General features: G+C 39.6%; 2 protein-coding genes across 5 annotated transcripts in view; one reads left to right on the plus strand and one right to left on the minus strand.

The window, feature by feature from the left end:
- Positions 1-2,413, minus strand: part of SETDB2 (SET domain bifurcated histone lysine methyltransferase 2) — a 45,033-nt gene extending 42,620 nt beyond the window's left edge. Inside the window, exons 1-2 of the mRNA XM_056491715.1 lie at positions 2,105-2,413; positions 1,101-1,160 (exon numbers count right to left, since the gene is read on the minus strand). Of these exons, the coding sequence (XP_056347690.1) occupies positions 1,101-1,160; positions 2,105-2,120 (76 nt within the window). The 5' untranslated portion in view covers positions 2,121-2,413. The remainder of the gene's footprint in view (positions 1-1,100; positions 1,161-2,104) is intronic.
- A 167-nt stretch (positions 2,414-2,580) lies between these two features.
- CAB39L (calcium binding protein 39 like) overlaps positions 2,581-18,323 on the plus strand; it is a 60,703-nt gene continuing 44,960 nt past the window's right edge. Inside the window, exons 1-2 of one of the 4 annotated variants that reach the window (XM_056484628.1) lie at positions 2,581-2,621; positions 3,936-4,062. The gene's annotated coding sequence lies outside the window, so the exon portion shown is untranslated. Of the gene's footprint in view, positions 2,622-2,651; positions 2,764-3,935; positions 4,063-18,323 lie in introns of those variants that run through there. The other 3 variants (XM_056484639.1, XM_056484613.1, XM_056484605.1) reach the window with 3 other exon arrangements.

Here is an 18,323-nt window from a genome sequence, read left to right on the forward strand (position 1 = left end):
AACAATCTTTTGTCACCACAACCTCTGCTGCTCATGTCACCAGCAGCTAAGGGCAAAATACTTAATATCAACAGGCAATGATAAAAGAACTTTGTCTTGTGAAATAGCTTCATTTGGCACTAACTTTAATCACATGGCAAGGTTAAAGTCCAATTACAGAAAAAGCCACAACAATTTTTGGAAACGTACACTACTGGTCGAAGAGATGTCACCTGCCCTATGCCATTCCCACCCTTTTGCTGTGCATGACAATATCACAAATTTAAAATATCAAAAAGTATATTTAAGATTTGTGTTAAAAATTTTTCAAAAAATGCATTCAATTAAAAATACACATTTAGAAATTCGAGTAATAAGTTCCTCCACTGCAGATTAGAACCACTGTCCTTATTCATTACATGTTTTCAAATATTTCAATACATTTATTAAATCTGGATAGCACTGGTGGATGGGTTACTTCAGAGGATGAGTGACAGAACAGTTTCTTGTTTCTGGGTCCTCAGCTATAATAATGTGTAGGTTACAGGGAAATAAAGCACTACCCTTGGAAATGCCTCCCCAGTTCTCATGCTGGAGTGCCCAAAACTCCAGCAGCAAAAGCTTTGTTTTGCATGGAGAAGCAAAGCTTGCATTTGAAGCTGATAATATAATTTTCATTTCAAATAAGACAGATGTCCCCACTAATCTCTCCATTGCTAATGCTGCTATCACCAATCCCAGCCAGGACAGGGAATGAGCAGACATCTACCTTGTCAGCACTCAGAACCACCTCTCCCGCTGATGGATCAGGGTGTGCATTGGCATCTGGCTGGAGGGATTTTCTTTTCCCTTTATAGAATCTCTGTGACCACCTATCACTTTTTTTTTCCCAGCATTGTGCAGGAGAATGGTGCTAGAGCAAGATACAAGCAGCCAAGATCAGGGCTACTTACTCCAGCTACCAGATAAACCTTGGGTGTGTGTTTCCTGTAGTTCTGCTGACAAACCTCTGACAGCATAAAAGGCAAAGCTATTGCCTTCCAGTTGTAATTTTCATATCAGAAACAATGTCAAATATACACTCTTATCCTCTTTCCCTCAATAAATCCAAATTATACTACCTTCAGTGCTCTCCTCCTTGGAACTGGTAAGGTTCTCCTTTTCAAAGAAGTCACTCAGCACTGCAAGAGGTGCAGAATGGACAAATAAGTAAGAGAGCAGGTGAGAAATTAAACATAGTTATAGCTACTCAGCTTTTCAAAATTTATACAAGTAACTACTACAATGGGTATCAGAAGCAGAATACATGTGAGAATATGTTGTGTTGAAATAGTCATTCTCCTTTCAAACAGCCATCCCACGCCTTGTCAAGGTCTAGCTCAGGAACACTCAGACAAGCAATGCAAGGAAATTTTTTTACTAACGTAATTTCTTACTGTCCTTCAAGCATGAAGCTGTCACAAGATGACCTAAACTTTCCAGCATATTCAGATAAGCCTACACAACCCCCCTGCCCATTACTCACAGTTTCCCTTTCTTTGCCTCTAAGTTGATGTGCTCAATGTAGCAGTACTATAACTAAATTAATTTATTTAAGGGAAATAAGGAAAGCTTTTTTCAGGTAAAAAAAATTACTGAATCTGTTTCTTGACAAATGCAAGATACCCTTCACTGCAAGAATACTACGGAGAAGTAAGGCAGTATTCTTCAACCACACTGAAGATTCCAAATATTTATCTCCTTGACTCACAGAATCAAATAAGTTGGAAAAGTCCTCTGAGATCATCCTACGACCAAACTCCAGGATGCGAATTAGACTATGGCACTGAGTGCCACATCCAGTCTCTCCTTAAACACTTGCAGAGACGGTGACTCCACCTGGGCAGCCCAGAGTGACACACACAACATAAAACATGCTTTATTTACCTTAGCTACTTCACCTTTTCTATGCTGTAACTGAAAAAAGAAATCACCCCCAAAACCTCTCAATTCATTCTGGATATTTCATTTTGTCGAACGCGAAAATAGGTTAAGACAGTTTACTCCTAAAAATGTTTCTTACAAGACCAATGGCTGCCTAAAACATGCATATATATACATATATATATGATATTTTAAGGCTTACTTGTTTTCTGTTCCATCCTGCGGGGATGCTGCTCGGAGAGCTGTCACCCTGGCTGGGGTGGCGCCGAGCCCGCCTCAGGTCGGGGTCTCGCTGCGCTCCGGCTCGGCCGCAGGGCCCGCGCCGAGGGCCGGCGGGCAGGGGCCGGGGTGCCGGTCGGGCTGAGAGGCCGGCATGGGGCGTGCCTGCGGTCAGGTCACTCCCGCACCCCTCGGGGCCTCGACACGGCCCCCGTCGGCTTCTTCTTCTCCGGCTGCTTCCCTCCTCCTCCTCGTCGTCCTCCAACGCTGCGCCCGCGCTGCCGATCGCCAGGGGGCGCAATCCCGCCGGGAGTGCGGACTACTGGCTGTGGGCGGCCCCACGCGCGTGAGGGGGGCGGGCCCGCGCGCGCACCGCCTTTCCCGCTCTCTCCATTGGCTGCGGCGGCGGGAGGGGCGGCGGCACCGGCCAATGGAGGAGCAGGGAGGGCGGGCAGGGGCGGGGCCGTGAGGCGGCGGAGAGCAGGGCCGAGGGACCGGAGGTGCGTCCGCCATCTTGGAGGGGCGGGTCTGGGGGGGGCGGGCTGTCCCTCAGCGCTGAGGGGGCGCCGGCGCCATCTTGGGGCCGGGGGGTGTGATGGTGTTCGGGACTCTTCGTTAATGTATCGTAAATTAAAGCGTTTGGTACGTGAACGAGTTGCATAACTTCACTGCTGGCCTCTGCTCTTCTTACTTGCTGGCTGCGTTGCTGCCGTATGGAGCGCTAAATTATCGCTGCCCTTTTCTGTTCGAAGTGTGAAAATAAAGTTTTGTATCTGCCTTTAAAATTTTCAGCTGCGTTGCCTTTGCGACTGTTGGTGTTGTGGCTATGTAAAATGTGTTTTTCCGATGGGCAAAAATATAACCCCACTCTTAAAAAGCAGGGAGGGTTTTTTCTGCTTTTTTGCTTTTTTTGTCACCTCTTTTTTTGCCGCCAATTTAAAATTGGAGAGATAAACATGATATGCTTAAATAATTACGAAAATATTTCCAGTGTCGTAGATATTGCCAATCATGTGGCAGGGGGTAGAAATATGATTATTCTGGGGATGGGAATGCTCTCATCTTGGAGCTCTCATCTGACCCAAGATCCTCCAGAAGATTTTGATGTCCAGCATCTGCTTTGTACTTCTATAAAACCTTTTAAATATTTGCACAAACGTGCCTTCATATGTGGCTGAAGTTCAGCCCATGAGAACTGCCCAGCTCCCCAGACAGGAATGAGACAACTCACAGCAACATTGCTGGGAAGAGGGTGGCTCAGCACTCCTGATGTGCTGACAAATCTCTCAATTAAAAAAAAAACCAAAACGTAATTTATGATGCTTTTAAAAAGAGACTTATCCCTTGTAACTGTTCACTTTAAAATTAAGCAACAGCATTTCTTGCTCTTGGAATATTCTGCATTATGAGATGATGCTTGCAGATTAATTTCGCTTTGCTGAATTATTAATACATGTGTTTGTGAATACTGAATGTTAGGAAACACTTGTAGCTTTACATATGCATACATGGAATAAACCAAATACACAGAAGGTGAAGCCCAGTGCTGGAAGAATCTGAAAGAACATGGCTGCCTGCCTTGGACAAATTTTGTATATATGAATATATTAGAAAGTACTAATAGATTTTGCTTGCTATTTGAAGCAAAAAGAATGGGAAATACATCTTTCTTAAAACAAAATTTATGACTTTTGAAACCTGCCTGAGTTTCCTTCATTTTGCTTTTAGCCTGAAACTGTAAGATAGGCTTTCTGCAACATAGCAGGAAATTCTGCCAGTGAGCCAGTAAGCTCAGTTCTTCCCAAACTTGTTAGGTGGCAGAAGCTCACAAGCGATGCTGATCTGATATCCCAGCAACCTGCCTGCAGCTCTCCTCCAGCAGCAGTGTGAGCTTCCTGGGGCTCTGCAGTCTGCACCTGGACTGACTACCTGTACCCAGAGGTGAGAGCAGCTCTCCCTTGCCTAAATGTTTGCTGGCACCTTTGTAGGGGTGACAGCAAAAGAACTGACTGTCCCAGTGTGTGGTGCAGTTGACCGAGCTGCTGAATTAGGCTTTCCATACATGGTTCTGGTAACATGTAGAGAGTTAAAATGAACAATTGCATAGACAGGCACAGTGCAAGTGCTCCTTGGAGTGGGAGGAGGTGAACCTGATCCCAAAGGAATTAATCTAGTTTTCTTCTCCAGGGATGGTTTTTTCATCTTGAATGCAGTGGGGATTTGGGCTTTTCCTCATATGACCAGGTAGACTTGGGTGAGGTAGAGACACACCAGTCAAACTCCAGCAAACAGCAAAGCAGTCAAAGCCATAGACTTTGGAAAGCCATTCAAAATTTTTTTTTAAAATTCTGATAAAGCTTTTTGTGCTTTTCTGATGGGCTTAGCTCTTTGTTTTATTGACTATTAAAGTGTCGTCATATCCATTGAATACTTCTGCCAGCTCCTACTCTGTCTCCTCCTCTGTGTTCCTTGGTGATTTTACTTGCTCTCTTACAGATGTCTGCACTTGGTTCCTTCAAAATACAGCTTTAACGTAACCTTCTCTTTTGTTACGTTGTTTAGTTTGTGTGATTTATATGTAGTCTCTTGTTACTTACATGTCTATCTTCAGTAAGGCAACAGAACAGAGAACAGGCAATTTATGCAGATCATAGATCATTCCTCCTTTACAAATTGATTGCCAACGAAATGGTTTTAGTGAGGCAGCCTTTGGTTTATCTTAGAAATTTTGCTGTAACGCATCATTATCTATGGAGACACAGGCTGATATTCCCCGTAGGTTTGTTGCTCATTAATTGGATTCATCTCAGACTATTTACAGGCCCTCAGTATATTCTGTTACTATGTTTGTAATTCTTTTGCTATTGTAGATATGGTAGAAGGTTGCTTGGATATTTTTTTTATCCAAGTAATAAATGAAAGAAAGGGGAGAATATATGTATCAGAGAAGCCTGCAAATTAATTTTGTTCTACCTCTGGTGTAAGCATGCTTGCATTCTTGGCAACTAAAAGTCTAACAAATTGTCTGTTTGAGAAGTGGAGGTTATAAAATCATAGGCTGTTACAGTCTTAAGGGAATCTTAAAACACAGGCAGAGACTAGCTAGGAAAAGGAAAGGAAAAATTTGTGTCACTGTTTTAACAATAGACTTCTTTCATGTGAAGGACCTAGATGTCTGTTAATTACTAACTGGCTTGAGGGTTTTGGAATCTGGCCCAAAATGCTGAAACTCTTAACCATCCACTGGCTGGCATTTTCTTCAAGGTCTGCATTTGGAAACTGGTAATGCAACGGATTTCATCTTTCCTGACTGTTTATGTAGTAGAGGCGTTTTCAGTTTCAGCCATATTTCTGTCTTACCCTCTCAGTGTTCATTGCCAGCACAGATTCCAGGCAGCTACATGAGCACAGAAACAAGGACTGGTTTGGATGTTAGGTAATGTCAGACCAAGCTGAGCAGCATGTGTTGCCTTTGCTGTGCCACAGCCCCACCACACTGATCAAGACCTAAAACTCTGCCCTCTAATTTTGGGTGACGTGAATGAATTAACAAGATCTGAAAGCCTATGATTACAAGTGCACTTGAAAGGATCTGAGATCTCTGGAAACCAGGCAGTAAATGTATATGATGAAAGAAATCCTAAATAAATGGATGCCCAAAACCCTTTTTATCTTCATTTTTCCATGTGAACACAGCAATATATTTATCTGAAATAAATTTCACTGGTGCTTTTTGAAGTAAGGCTTGTGGTTGTAAAGTATTCTGACCCTTTTGATGGCACTTTGTGGGTTTGCCTTCAGAGTAAAATCTGCTCTCAGACTATTTTCGTTAAATAAACGTAGCAGACGTTAAGCAATCTGCAAGAATTAATGAATTTGTGGTGTTCCCTCTCTGAAGAGATGATCTGTGGGGATCCCCACAACTTCATTCTGATTTGCCTTTTAACTTTTAAATCCAAGGGCAGCTCCCCTTGTGGTGCCAGCTGATAGAAGGTTGGGGTGGTGGTGCTGGTCTTGGTAGCTGCTGTGCAAAGGCCAGAGAGGCAGTGCCTGGTGTAGAATTGGACTTGAACTGATAAAAGCCATCAAAAGGAGGCATAGGGCAGCAACCAGTCATTATTGTGTGTGGTGAAATAATCACTGTCAAATAAAACTGAAATCTGTAAGGTTTCAAATGTATTAAAGGAAATCTGACTATAACCTTAGAAAACAGGGTAGATGCATGTTGTGGAGTGGAGGCTCAACAATAGAGCTCTTCATAAGAATATTCTGGACTAAGCAGTCCTTAGTCACAGCTTCCTGTGGGGAAATTAATTCTGTGGAAGGATATTCTCATTTTTGGTTGATTTTTTCCTTGATCCAGTTCAATGTGTTGCATCAGCACTTGTTTTGGCTTAACTTTATAGACATATGGAACTAGTAGTAAGGTGTGAAGAACAGGAGAAGCAAGAATGGGAGGGAGAATTGTTCTATTAATATTTATTTCATTTGGGTTTGTTTGTAAGTCTTTTGAGGGGTCAGGGAAGCCAGAGTCCCCTGAATGTTTAAAATTGGCACTGTCAAAGAAAGAAACAGTCCAGATGTCCCTGTGCTTCTTGGACTGCCCTGTTCCTTTGTGTCATTACTCAGGGGACTGGTTTGGGTTCAAACAAAACAAACAAAAACTCCAAATCAACAACAACAACAAAACCTCCAATAAAACAAGCAACCCCCTGCCAAAAAAAAAAAAAAAAAAAAAAAAAAAAAAAAAAAGCAAACAAAAAGAACCTGAAAAACCCCAAACAAGCAAAAAACCCAAACAAAAAGAAACAAAAAACCCACAAAAACTTATTTGGCTCAGCCATATTTATCTGAATAATTTTTCCCATCTAATTTGCTATGCAGCCACTTGGTATTTGTACTTTCTCAGGGAATTTGCCTAGGTGCAAAATGAGCATCTGGAAATCAATGGATTGCTTTTTAATTTTATTGTTGGTTGCATTTATCTCAGTTTAAAGTGTTTGAGCCAAGTTCTTCTATAGTATGAGCAAAGTGGTGGTATGGGCAGAATACTTACTATATCTAGGTTATTTTGGTTGGTCTTATCACACAGCAGAGCCTGGACCTCTCTGTGTTCTCAGTTGTGTTGGATCAAAATCCCCTCCTGCCTTTTTACAGGCAGTGGAGACAAATAGGTTTCTCTTGTGAGTGCTTGCCTTTAACTTTGTTATTACCTTTTTCCCTGTAAATTTTTTTAATGACTGGAACCAAAGAAGCTGGGTTTAAAATATGTTTGACATTCTTTCTCTAAGTGAACTGTGGGCCCAAATATTTATAACCCTTTCTTCTTTAAAAAAAAAAAAAAAAAAAAAAAAAAAAACCCTTTTTCTTAAGAAATGCTCCTCAATGACTCCTGTGTATGAATTTGGCATTCATCTTACAGAAGTGGATACATATACTATTTGTTACAAAGTAATCACAATTTAGATTACATTCAGGTGGGCATTCAACATAAAAACAAAACAAACAAACAAGCAAACAAAAAACAACAAAAAGCCACAAAAAAACCCACCAAAAAACCACCAACAACAAAAGAAACCAAACAAATAAATTAAAAAAAAAAACAAACCAAAAAGATCTTTAATAAAATTAAATGCTTCTGGGCACATAATTTTAATATGCATTTTAAAAAAAGTCCATCAAACACTCCTGTTTATCATAGTGAAGAATGTGGCATTGGTTTCTGTAAAGTTTGTGATGAACCAGTTAGTTGAGAAGTTGTTTGGTAGCATAATTTGCCTTCACTTAAAGTGAAGTATCATTTTTAAGAATGAAATTATTTTGTTAACAAATTCATAGCAGGATGTTACAACCCTTGCATTAACAGATCAAGGTGTGTGGTTGCAACTTGGATGTAGAAATCAGAAAAAAGGGACAGGATTTTTTTTTAGAACTGTTTTTGCTGCCACATATTGTAAAAATATTTTAAAATTACATCCCACTTCCTCTGAGAAAATGTTCACGATTGGATGGATTTTTTCCTTTTGTTCTTTTAATATTGATAATGAAATTAATAATTATATAATTAATAATTAATAAAGATAGAGGTAGTTCCAAAAAATTCACACAATTTACATTTAGTAAATTCTCCACACTTCTTCTCACTTCTCCAAAAGCCACACTTTTAGGGGAGATAAGAGGGGTTTGTTTTTTTTCTGGCTATTAAATTTTCATGGTGCCCAGCAGGCTGATCCACCTCCCTCTGCAGTCATGTCATTCCTAGAACTGATGGAAGGGAGGTGATGGCAGTAAGGGCTAGAATTCTCATTTTTGACAGCAATGTGTCCTTAGAGCAACTTGATAAATTGTGAAACAACATTTTAAAATTATTTTACAGCATGAGTTAAAAACACCACTTCTGATATCGCAGTAATGTTTGTACCTTGTTTTTCCTGCTGCAAGAGACAATAATTAAGATGGAAGAAGGTACTGCTGCATAACTGGATTTTGAAATGTGGGGGACAGTTGTGTGATAGCCATCAGATCTTTGGATGGTCTTAAAGATTCTGTGTCAAGACAGTACAAAGACACTTGTACAAATTTATACACACAAATTTATTGCAGCAAAAATACAGTTTGTTTGCTCTAAGTGTGGGAAAGAAGTTATGTGTGGCTTTCTAAGTCAAGCTGGAGCCTGCTGAATACAGAGAGATTATGTGGGAAGGGTTCATTTCCAGCAGCTGTGGTGTCCTGAGCATTCAGCTCTTTGTTTTGCCTATTTCCATATGTCAGCAGGGAGGCATGGCTGTATCAGCTTTCCCTTTCCAAGTGTACCTTTTAATTGTGTACTCTCACTTTCTGCAGTTCACTGGCAGTCAGACAGCTCTCTTTCACTTCTTCAAATAAGCAAAACTTATTTTGGACTACCAGTTCATGGTGGTCATTCACTGCTTGTTGCTTTTGGCTACAAGAGAAGCTGTCTGCAATATATAATTTATTTGTTGTTAGAAGTAAGCACCAAATAGAACCTTATGGAGTGGGTGCAGGACTGCATCCTCTGTTAGGGTAAATATTATGTATATTATATAATCCCTGGGAAAAGACTGTGGGGGGGTGGGGGAGGTGTATCTTTTTATTTTTACGAATGAGTTTAAGTAAGTGAGCCAAATAAGACTGAACCTTCTAAATAAAAGCTTATTACTTAGAAATTGTGTTGACCTTTGGTCCTGCTTCATATCTGCAGACCATTAATAGTCTTGTCCTTTGCATTGCAGTCCATGTTTCGGTCTGTAGCTGCTTGCAACAAGCAAGCATCACACACAGCCTTGGGCAAAATACGGAAATAAAAGATAAAGTACTTTAGGTCAAAGGCAGTTTGAATGAGGACAGGAATAACTGTGCTCTAAGGTCAAGCTGGCTTGGTGGTCTTTAGGTTATGTGTTATTTGGAAAAGTTTTTCCCTTCAAGAAAGCAGCCTTAATGTGAGGAAGTACACTCCCCTGCAATTCAGTGTTTCACCCTTTTGTCAGGGAAAGGAAGATGCTGGCAGAGGATTTGCCGAGATATCCTTATGCTATTCTGGTTTCTTGGCCAGCAGTTAAGTGCTAGTTAAAAATGCACAGAGATGTTATCCATTGTTTTCCTCTCTTGCTGAGCTCCCTCCATGCTGCAAAGTGTCTCCTCACCAGGGTTCCTAAGGTCTCAGCACAGGTCATCAGGCCACGGGAGAAGACTGCTGCACAAACTTGAGGGACTCAGCAAATCTCTGTGTGATGTGATGTGCTGCCAGATCCCTGATACACTTCTAGCCCTGCCTACAGGAGTGTCTCCCAAAGCTGGGGAGCAGCTGAGGATGTGGAACACATGGCTGTCTGGGATAGGTACAAATACAAAAAGAGGCTTTCAGCAAAGGGAGATGTGATTTGATTTAGAAATAGTTGACTGATTTAGAAATAATTCCAGGGCAGCAGGCAATATATAGGAATAAGTACAAGTAAGTTTTATAAAGATGATTGCAGAAAACTCACTTAAATCTTTAGAATTTAAGGCTAATAAGAAGTTTAAAAATACCAGGAGCAAATAGAACAGTGACGTTTTTCTGATGGCTGTGCTAAAGTTGTCAACGATGATGCTGAAAATACAGAACTCCTCTGTATTTCTGTAGTGAGAACAAAGATGAATATTACAAATACTCACATAACTGTGAACAAAACCATCATATTCCAGCAGTAAATAAAGACTGAAAGAACACACCTGAAAATTCATGGAGACTGAGAATTTTTTTTTTTTATGTCTAATGTAAAATTCCAAATCTTAAGGATTGTCATGAAGCCAGATATTCAACGTGATTGATAGAAAACACATTATAAAATGTCTAGTATTTCAGTTTGATTATGGGTTTGGTATATTCTAGCTAAGAATCTCAATCTTGAAAATATAACTGTCAATAAGAATATTTTAATTGATGGATAATTTTTTGATGCTCAGCCATTGGATGTTCGTTTGCAAAAAAAAAAAAAAAAAAAAAAAAAATCCCCAAATGAACACAGAGTTGAAAGAAAATGCACAATCCTTTCTGACAGTTTTATCTAGGCCATGCAGAGTAGAAAGATGACAAATGATGGCATAGCCTCATGTATTTGATTGAATCAAAGAGCATGCTGGCTGATTCTTCTGAAAGATGGACTTAAAGCTTTGTGAAGTTAATAACCATGGGAAAAGGCCTTAAAAGACGAGGAACAGTATCTGAAAATACTTCAAGGTGTCAAGGCTCATGGGCAGCAGGCAGTGGAGAAGACACTCTCTGTAGATAAGTGGAAGCCAAGAGCTGACAGGAGTTGAAATGCTGAATGCAGAGTGAGAGATTTCTTTTGCAGTATTAATGATCTCAATTCTGTAATACAATCAGGTTTGATGGGTTATATTCGAGGTATTTTTTAGTTGAAGGCAGTACTGGCTGTAGGTGTTGGAAAACTGTATCTGTACACTTAATGCAGGTGGTAATGAAGAAGTAAATTCTGAGTTTGTTGAAGTGATTTGATCACATACCTATTCATGAACAAAATGGAGAGCCTTCAAAGAGCATGTTTGCAAACATAGGAATCACAGTGGCAGGAAGCAGAGAACAAAACAGAATAGGAATTTTCAGAAAATGAAAAAAAACCCCAAACATTGAAAGTGGTAGCCAATTAACTGTTGCATTATGTTATTAATGGATTTCACAGATTCTCCAGCAGTTGAAATTAGTGCCAAGATCTTTTAAAAAGCTGCTCTTGTTTAAGAAGCTGTTAAGCTTCAGGGAACCAGACTAAATCTTTGAATTTTTAAAACTGCTTTGCTGGTAGTAACAACATTCATTTATTGTTTTGAGAAGAGCAAAATAATCTATTTCAAACTTATTTTAAATCCATATAAGGTCTTATTTTGTAAGTGTAGGAATCATTTAGAATCTGACTTTAGTTTTGAAAGAAAAGCCAGTCTGTGTAAACTGTCACAGTCGTACTTCTTGATACATTTGAACTTCCATGTCATCTGTTTTTAGAGGTTTTTTTAATGGAAAAACATAAAAATAGGTAATGTGGTTGTTGGGTTAAATGGCAAGGTATTAAACAGCTTATGTTCACATCTTTGGTTACCTGGCTGCTCTGCAGCTCTCTGGATACAGGCCTTTGTGTGCTGAAATGTTTCAATAGGAGTTCTTATGCTTGTGAAAGTAATTTCATCCCATGATGACAGCTAGGAGAGGCTGTCTTGCTGTGGTCATGGAAAGTTGAACTGATACGACTCTTGCTGGGTGACCTTCTCACGGGGTTCTGCCTGCTCTCAGAAAACAAGCCATTTCTGTTCAGTGGTACTTGGGTGGAAACTCCAAAATTTGCAACAGTGCCAGATACAATTTTGTGTCCTCATGAGCACTGCAGTTCTAAAAAGAACAGTTTTGAGACTTTTCTCTCTGAATTCTGCTATTGGGCCTATAGCTCTCATAAATTCAAGGTACTACATGCATATATATTAGAAAATATGTTCTGCAGGTGATCAGGCTCAGATAGCATCTAGCTAAAAATATAATTTTTTTGCAAAGATAGTAGATAACTTCTCATGTCTGGGGTGATACAGCTTGAGACATTTTTCATTTGAGATGTGTACACCTTACTTATTTTCAGTGCTAAACGTGACTTTTATAAGTGCACAGTATCAGTCTTTTACCCTTCAGAGATGTAGATTTTGATGACAGATAAAGTTATTTTGTGAATGCACACTGTAAAAACACACGCAGAGATGAAAATTATCCGTTGCTTCTGGTGGGAAGGGAACAGGTATGTGAGCAACTATTAGCACGAGAAAACTGATTTCCTAAAATATTTTCAGAGGGTGTGACAAAGTTTGTGAGTATAGATCTGTGTGCTGTGTGATATTGAAGCTGTCATATTTCATTAGGAGATGTCTCAAGGAATGATATTTGCCAAGAAGATTTCTGTGAGTATATTTGACCTGTTACAATCTATATATCCAGAGCTTGCCATTAATGTCATGTGGCAAGAGATTTCCTTCCAGGTGTCCAGAGCCTGTCAGGGATCTCCACTGTTGAGGCTACACAGAAATTGAGTTGAATCAATGCACACCCAGGTGCCAGAGCTGCACTCCCTTCAAAACAGAAATTGTCCTAAAGATGAACACACTGCTCATGTTGGTCCTTTTTCAGGACAGACTTGGCTAAAAAATGCCAGTCTGCAGCATGCTTGCTGCCATTTAAGGATTTCAAGGCATGACCCTGGTTTATTAATTAAAACAAAAGGAACTCAGCCCTTAATTGGACACTTTGTAGTTGTATGTGTCTGACATAGTAATTAATTTGTAATGTCAGTTGTTGGGCAGCACAGATGGGGAGAACAGCAGATGGCTTTTTCATAGTGTGGGAATGTTCATGGACAGGTTTTCCCCACTGGTGTGTAACAGTATTGGACTTGAAAGAATATCCTACAGGTTAATTTGCTCAATATAGTCAAACTTCTGTCCAGAATGGACTACAAAGGTCTTTAGGAAGGCTCTGGAGGCTCCTTCATGGGACAAGAAAAATACGTTACTAAAATCTGAGATAGAGGCTTTGTGACAACAGGGACTGTTCACCACCTAACAGGAAGAAAATGTTGGAGTAATGGTAAAATACTTACTGTGGGACAGAAAAGTGCAAGCACCCTGTGTTTCATCCAGTGGCCATATATCTGTCACATGAAGGCAAATGTGTTTGCGATCTGACAAGTGATGAATATACTTAATTGTTTGTCAGGAGGAATGACTTTGGGGTACTTGTGAAGATAATCTTCCCTTGAGCAACTTGAGCCTGATGAGTTCTCAAGGTTGCCTATCCTTTTATGTTAAACTAATGTTGTTGCAGGACAAAATGTCCAAAGAGCAAAATTGAGAAGATGTGGGTTCTCTTTCTCCAGGGGAGCATTGATGGCCACCAGAGATTTTCTTGTGTGACTTTAGGCAAGTCAGTTTAGGGCAGCACTTGCTTAAGTATAACAGCCATTTTTCTAGAATTATAGTAATGTTTAAGTTTCATTATTTGAAACTGGGAAAAAACTGTAATTCTTCATCTGAAAGCAGCAGTTTAGACTTCTAGCCTAATATTATTCTTGTTTTGTTTCAACTGTTGTCCTTTAGTAGGATTCTTAACCTGTATGAGAAAAGACTCAGAAGTTTGTTGTGTCTGTGGGCATGGTTTCTGGAGACGTGCATCACACAAACTGCAGGACTGTTATCCCAGTCTGCAGGAAAAGGACACAAGTAAGCTGGGTGCTGCCTGCTGTGTCTGTTTGGGTTCCATCACTGTAGTGTCAAAGCACCTTATGGTTTTGAATGCATAAAAAAGTGGATTTTCCAAGATGACATAGTGTGACATAAATAGCAACTGACTCTTCTTAGGTCTGAACTCATTTCATGGATATAACACCATGCTCTATATGGCACTTTCTGGTAATACTTGTTCCCTTGTCTGGGGATGACCATTTGAAAAATGCAGGTAAATCCTGGTTTTGCTGCCCTGAAGAAGGAACTAACTGGAATGCAATAAAATGATGCTGGAGCTTGTCTTCTTTGGTCCCTCATCTACAGGAAATAACAGTCTCTGAGCTGTCTTGGCCACTCAATCTTGACAGTCAGAAGCAATCTTGAGCAATCTGTCGTATCTGAGTATTGCAGAAGTGATTTAAGAGTCCCCCTAGAAGGAGAATAATGCTCCTTTGGGATCTTTGAAGCTAAAGCTGTGTACCTATTCATCATGGTGATTTTGGATGATGCTTCAGGAAACCTCAAAGGTGCTAATTGCCAGAAGCAGAAGAAGGGTAGAGTAGTCCTTCCTCTGCTATATGTTTATTTTTCTACTTTGCTCTTGGTATCAGCCCCTCTTAGAGATGGGACATAATGGAGCCTTGGCTGATCCAGAATGACAACTCCTGTCTCCTGATATTCTTTAACAGTACATTTTAGAGTGCACACCTTTGAGTGTTTGTTTGGTGCCACCTGTTTTCTCATACTAAATTGGGTGTTACAGTGAGTGCCTCACAGAAGCATTTAACTAATGTTTTAAATTTAACTTAATTTTGTTTGTCTGCAAGTCATTTGAAAGCATCTGATGAAAAAAGCTTTAGCCTTCTGTAACAGTGATCAGCAGAGGAAAAGTCTTAAATCCCAAATTCCAGCTTGTCTGAGACAGCCACACATTGTGTATCAAGAAATTACAGGCATCAAAGGGCAGATGATCTGCCCAACAATTTCACTGCCTATCACCATTTCTGAGGTGAATATGATTAATACAGCTTCCAGTTTCAAGAACTCTTTGGAAGTTTAAAGCTCTGGTTAGGGGTGTTCCATTGTCTTTGACCAGCATGGAAGTTGTAGGGAACGTCTATGGGGTTTTTTGCATTAGTGAGCCTGGTGGAAGGGGATGTCTTGACCTGCAGTAGCCTGTGCTGCCTAACATTAAGAAAAGTGCTTAGTGAAGCTACTTGAGACCAGTAACTAAATTCAATACATTCAAAAAACTAAACTCTATTCATATTGTTTGACTGTTTCAGAAATGGGGGATCACAGATTTTTATACACTTAAAATAATTTTTCAACTCCATGAAGAAAAGTGGTTTTTTAGTGTGCTGCAATAGAAGCTGCAAGATTGGCACATGTGATGAGCAGTTTTTGGTCTTCAGCAAAGCTCTTTTTGTTGCATCTCTTGAAATTGTCTTTCCTCTTTCCATTTTTATTTCTATGAATGGACCTTGAAGAAACAAACATGGCCACTAAGGTGATTGACTACAGACCTGGGATAGACGCAGTTTGGAGAGGTGAAAGCTTTAATTATTTTAAAAATACCTGCTTGGCTCTTCAGGCAGTAGCTGATTTTGGGGGCCTTGTTTCTGTTTGCATGAATCTGCAGGTAAAAAGCATGATGTTGTCATGAGTTTACTGTTCCTCTGCTCATAACAGTGGGAGTGCAGGTATGGTTCTTATTTGTGTTTTATGTTGGGACACAGTAGATAAGGGGCACAATTAACATTTTATAAGTGACTTCAGGGCAGATATAAAATTTTAATATGTTATATTTTTCAGCTGTTGGGCTGTAGTAACCTTCTGTTTAGATACAATTCACTTGGAAGTGGGAATGCTCAAGGAAAGAGATTATTTTAGTTGCTTTTTTCTAATGATGGAGCTGGATGCGTTTAAAATGAGTAAACTTTTAAATACACTGGTCTGTACATAAAGTATTAATATACAAAAGTTGCTGGTAGAAAGGTCAATGTCAATGCTTGGTTTCTGGAGTGATTGTATACATGAATAACACATTCAGTAAAAACTCATGAGCAGTTTTAAGAGCTACTGCAGATCTTAAAAACGTCCAAAATCCCAACTAAACCAAACACCATCTTAGCAACTGTATTTGCATTAAATAAGCCAGGAAGGAAAAGACTGTATGTACTTAAAAGCGCTAGAGGGAGCTAGGAGGAAGAGGAGGGGAAAATAACCGTTGAAGACATGTCTGCATTTTTAGGAGTAGTTTATATAAAGCATCCATTTAATTCCTTCCATTCACTTCAGCTAAAATGCAGCTATGGGTCAGCCACTGCATCTTGCTGCTCTCTGTTTTTTACACTGCACTGAAGAAATTTCAATTTTCTAGTCCTGAAAAAGGCCAGAAGATTTGCTGCTTTTTAAATGGCAATGGTAGGGAAAACCACCTGCCCTCCATAGACTGTATCCCCTTTTTTGCCTTATTTTGTATTTGGATAGGCAGCCAAATGTTAATTTGTCTTTTGGTGCTGGTAGCTGTTTTGGGGGGACTCATACACAGGCTCAGTTCCAAGTTTGTCTCCCTCTGAGATTACATGGAGAGAATGTGTGAGTGTTGTACGTCTGTATTTGGGATCTACTTGATGAAGATTAATTTATTTGCTTTAAACTGAAGTGGCCACACTGCTCTACAGGGATCTGAAGAAGTTCAGTGTCTGTGCAGAGTAACACAGAAGTATGAAGTTACTGTAAAGCATCTTATTTTATGAGGTTTTAGAAGTGTTGGGCACTTTTTATATTGCTCTGCCATAAAGCTAAATGCTTTGAGTTAAAGTGTAACAGCTTTACGATGGAGATTATATAAATACTTGGTTTTAGTTCCCCTCCACCCCAATAAACCGCCAAAATGTTGATATCTTGGGATTTGTAAGAATAACATGAAATCCTGTGGCGGATGTTCTTCAGTTTTCAGGTTCTGGAGGGTGGGGGAATCTTTTTTAGTATGCTAAAGCTTCTCCTCTTGATATTCAGCATTACACAACTAGACCTGTTGCTGTGGAGAACTGAATTTTGATGGCCTGGGGCATTGAACAATTTGGGGGGAAGGAAGGATATTGTTGTTGTTATTATTATTAGAGGCTGCTCAGGGCTTTGGAATGCTGGAAGTAATCTCAGAGGAGATAGACAGACTGGAAGTGGATGATTAAATAAGCAGAATTAATATATATACACCTTGTATTTATCATCTGCTGCTGTAATTTATTGCGATTTCATTCATTGTTAAGTTCCCTAATTTCTCTTTTCCACATTAGAAAATAAATGAAAAGGGCAGGAAAAACTAACAGGGGTTTTCTTCCTTTGGTCTTTATTAGATGGAATGATTTTAAGTTATGAAAGCAAGGACAAACATTTCTCAAAAGTGCTTTAACTATGCCTTAGCCCGAGGACTCTGCTTTCTTTAAAGGAAACAAATATAATGAAATTTAAATATGTGGAAGCTGGAGTACTGTAGCAGTGCAGAGATTTTATTTTTTTTCCATATACTTTGTGACTGTAAAGATTTGTTTTGTCTCTTTATAATTACACAATTCTAGATTTTAGATGGCTGCAAATTAAGAATTGAAGAAAGCATTTTTTCGGAAATATTTAGTAACCTCTTGGGAGCAAAAAAAAACCCCAACAAACAGATAAGAGCACCAAGTAATTATGGCTTAATTCCTATTGAATGGTTCAGGGCCTTTTCCTGTCACTTGAGAATTAACTCTACTTAAGATGAAACAGAGTACTGGAATAGCAGAGGATCTTTTTTTCCCCTGCCCCTTTAGCTACCTTGTTTTGCAGTTTCTTCTGCTGCAATGCAGGGATGGAGGCAGGTGGGTTTCTTGCTCTCCTGCTGTGTAGAGGGCTCCTGTTAAAGCCCTAAAATATTTCCTTGGGTAGAAATGGGCAAAGTTGAACTGTAATTGAGTTCAAATTCAGTTGTTGCTCTGAATCAGGAAAACAGGCATATTAGGCTGAAACAGAGGATAGTTACTTTGTAGATAAATTTCTTATACTTCCAAAAAGCCATGATACTCAGAATGGTCTGTGAATACTTTATGGAGCAGCGATACAAATTATCCCTGCTGGGGCCCCTTATGTGCAACTAAACCAGCTTTTTTGTGATAGTTCAATCTTTTTTGGTGATAGTTTGATTTCAGGGTAACACCTACCACTGTTGAACTCCATGGTACAATGAAAAGTTGGAGTTTTACCTGTTGAAGTGATGGTGGATTTACAATAGAAAAGATGCAATTTCTCTAGGGTAGAGGAAAAAATTTTCCTCTTAAAACACATAGTGGAAGCAGTGATGTACCTCAGTTGTTGTGCTGCCGTAGGAAAAGCCAGTGCCTTCAGAGGTAGCCCAAGAGCAGGGTGTTTATCATTTGGCTTTCACT

Source organism: Oenanthe melanoleuca, chromosome 1 (assembly GCF_029582105.1).
Source record: "Oenanthe melanoleuca isolate GR-GAL-2019-014 chromosome 1, OMel1.0, whole genome shotgun sequence".
In the NCBI taxonomy this organism is placed as follows: Eukaryota; Metazoa; Chordata; class Aves; order Passeriformes; family Muscicapidae; genus Oenanthe; species Oenanthe melanoleuca.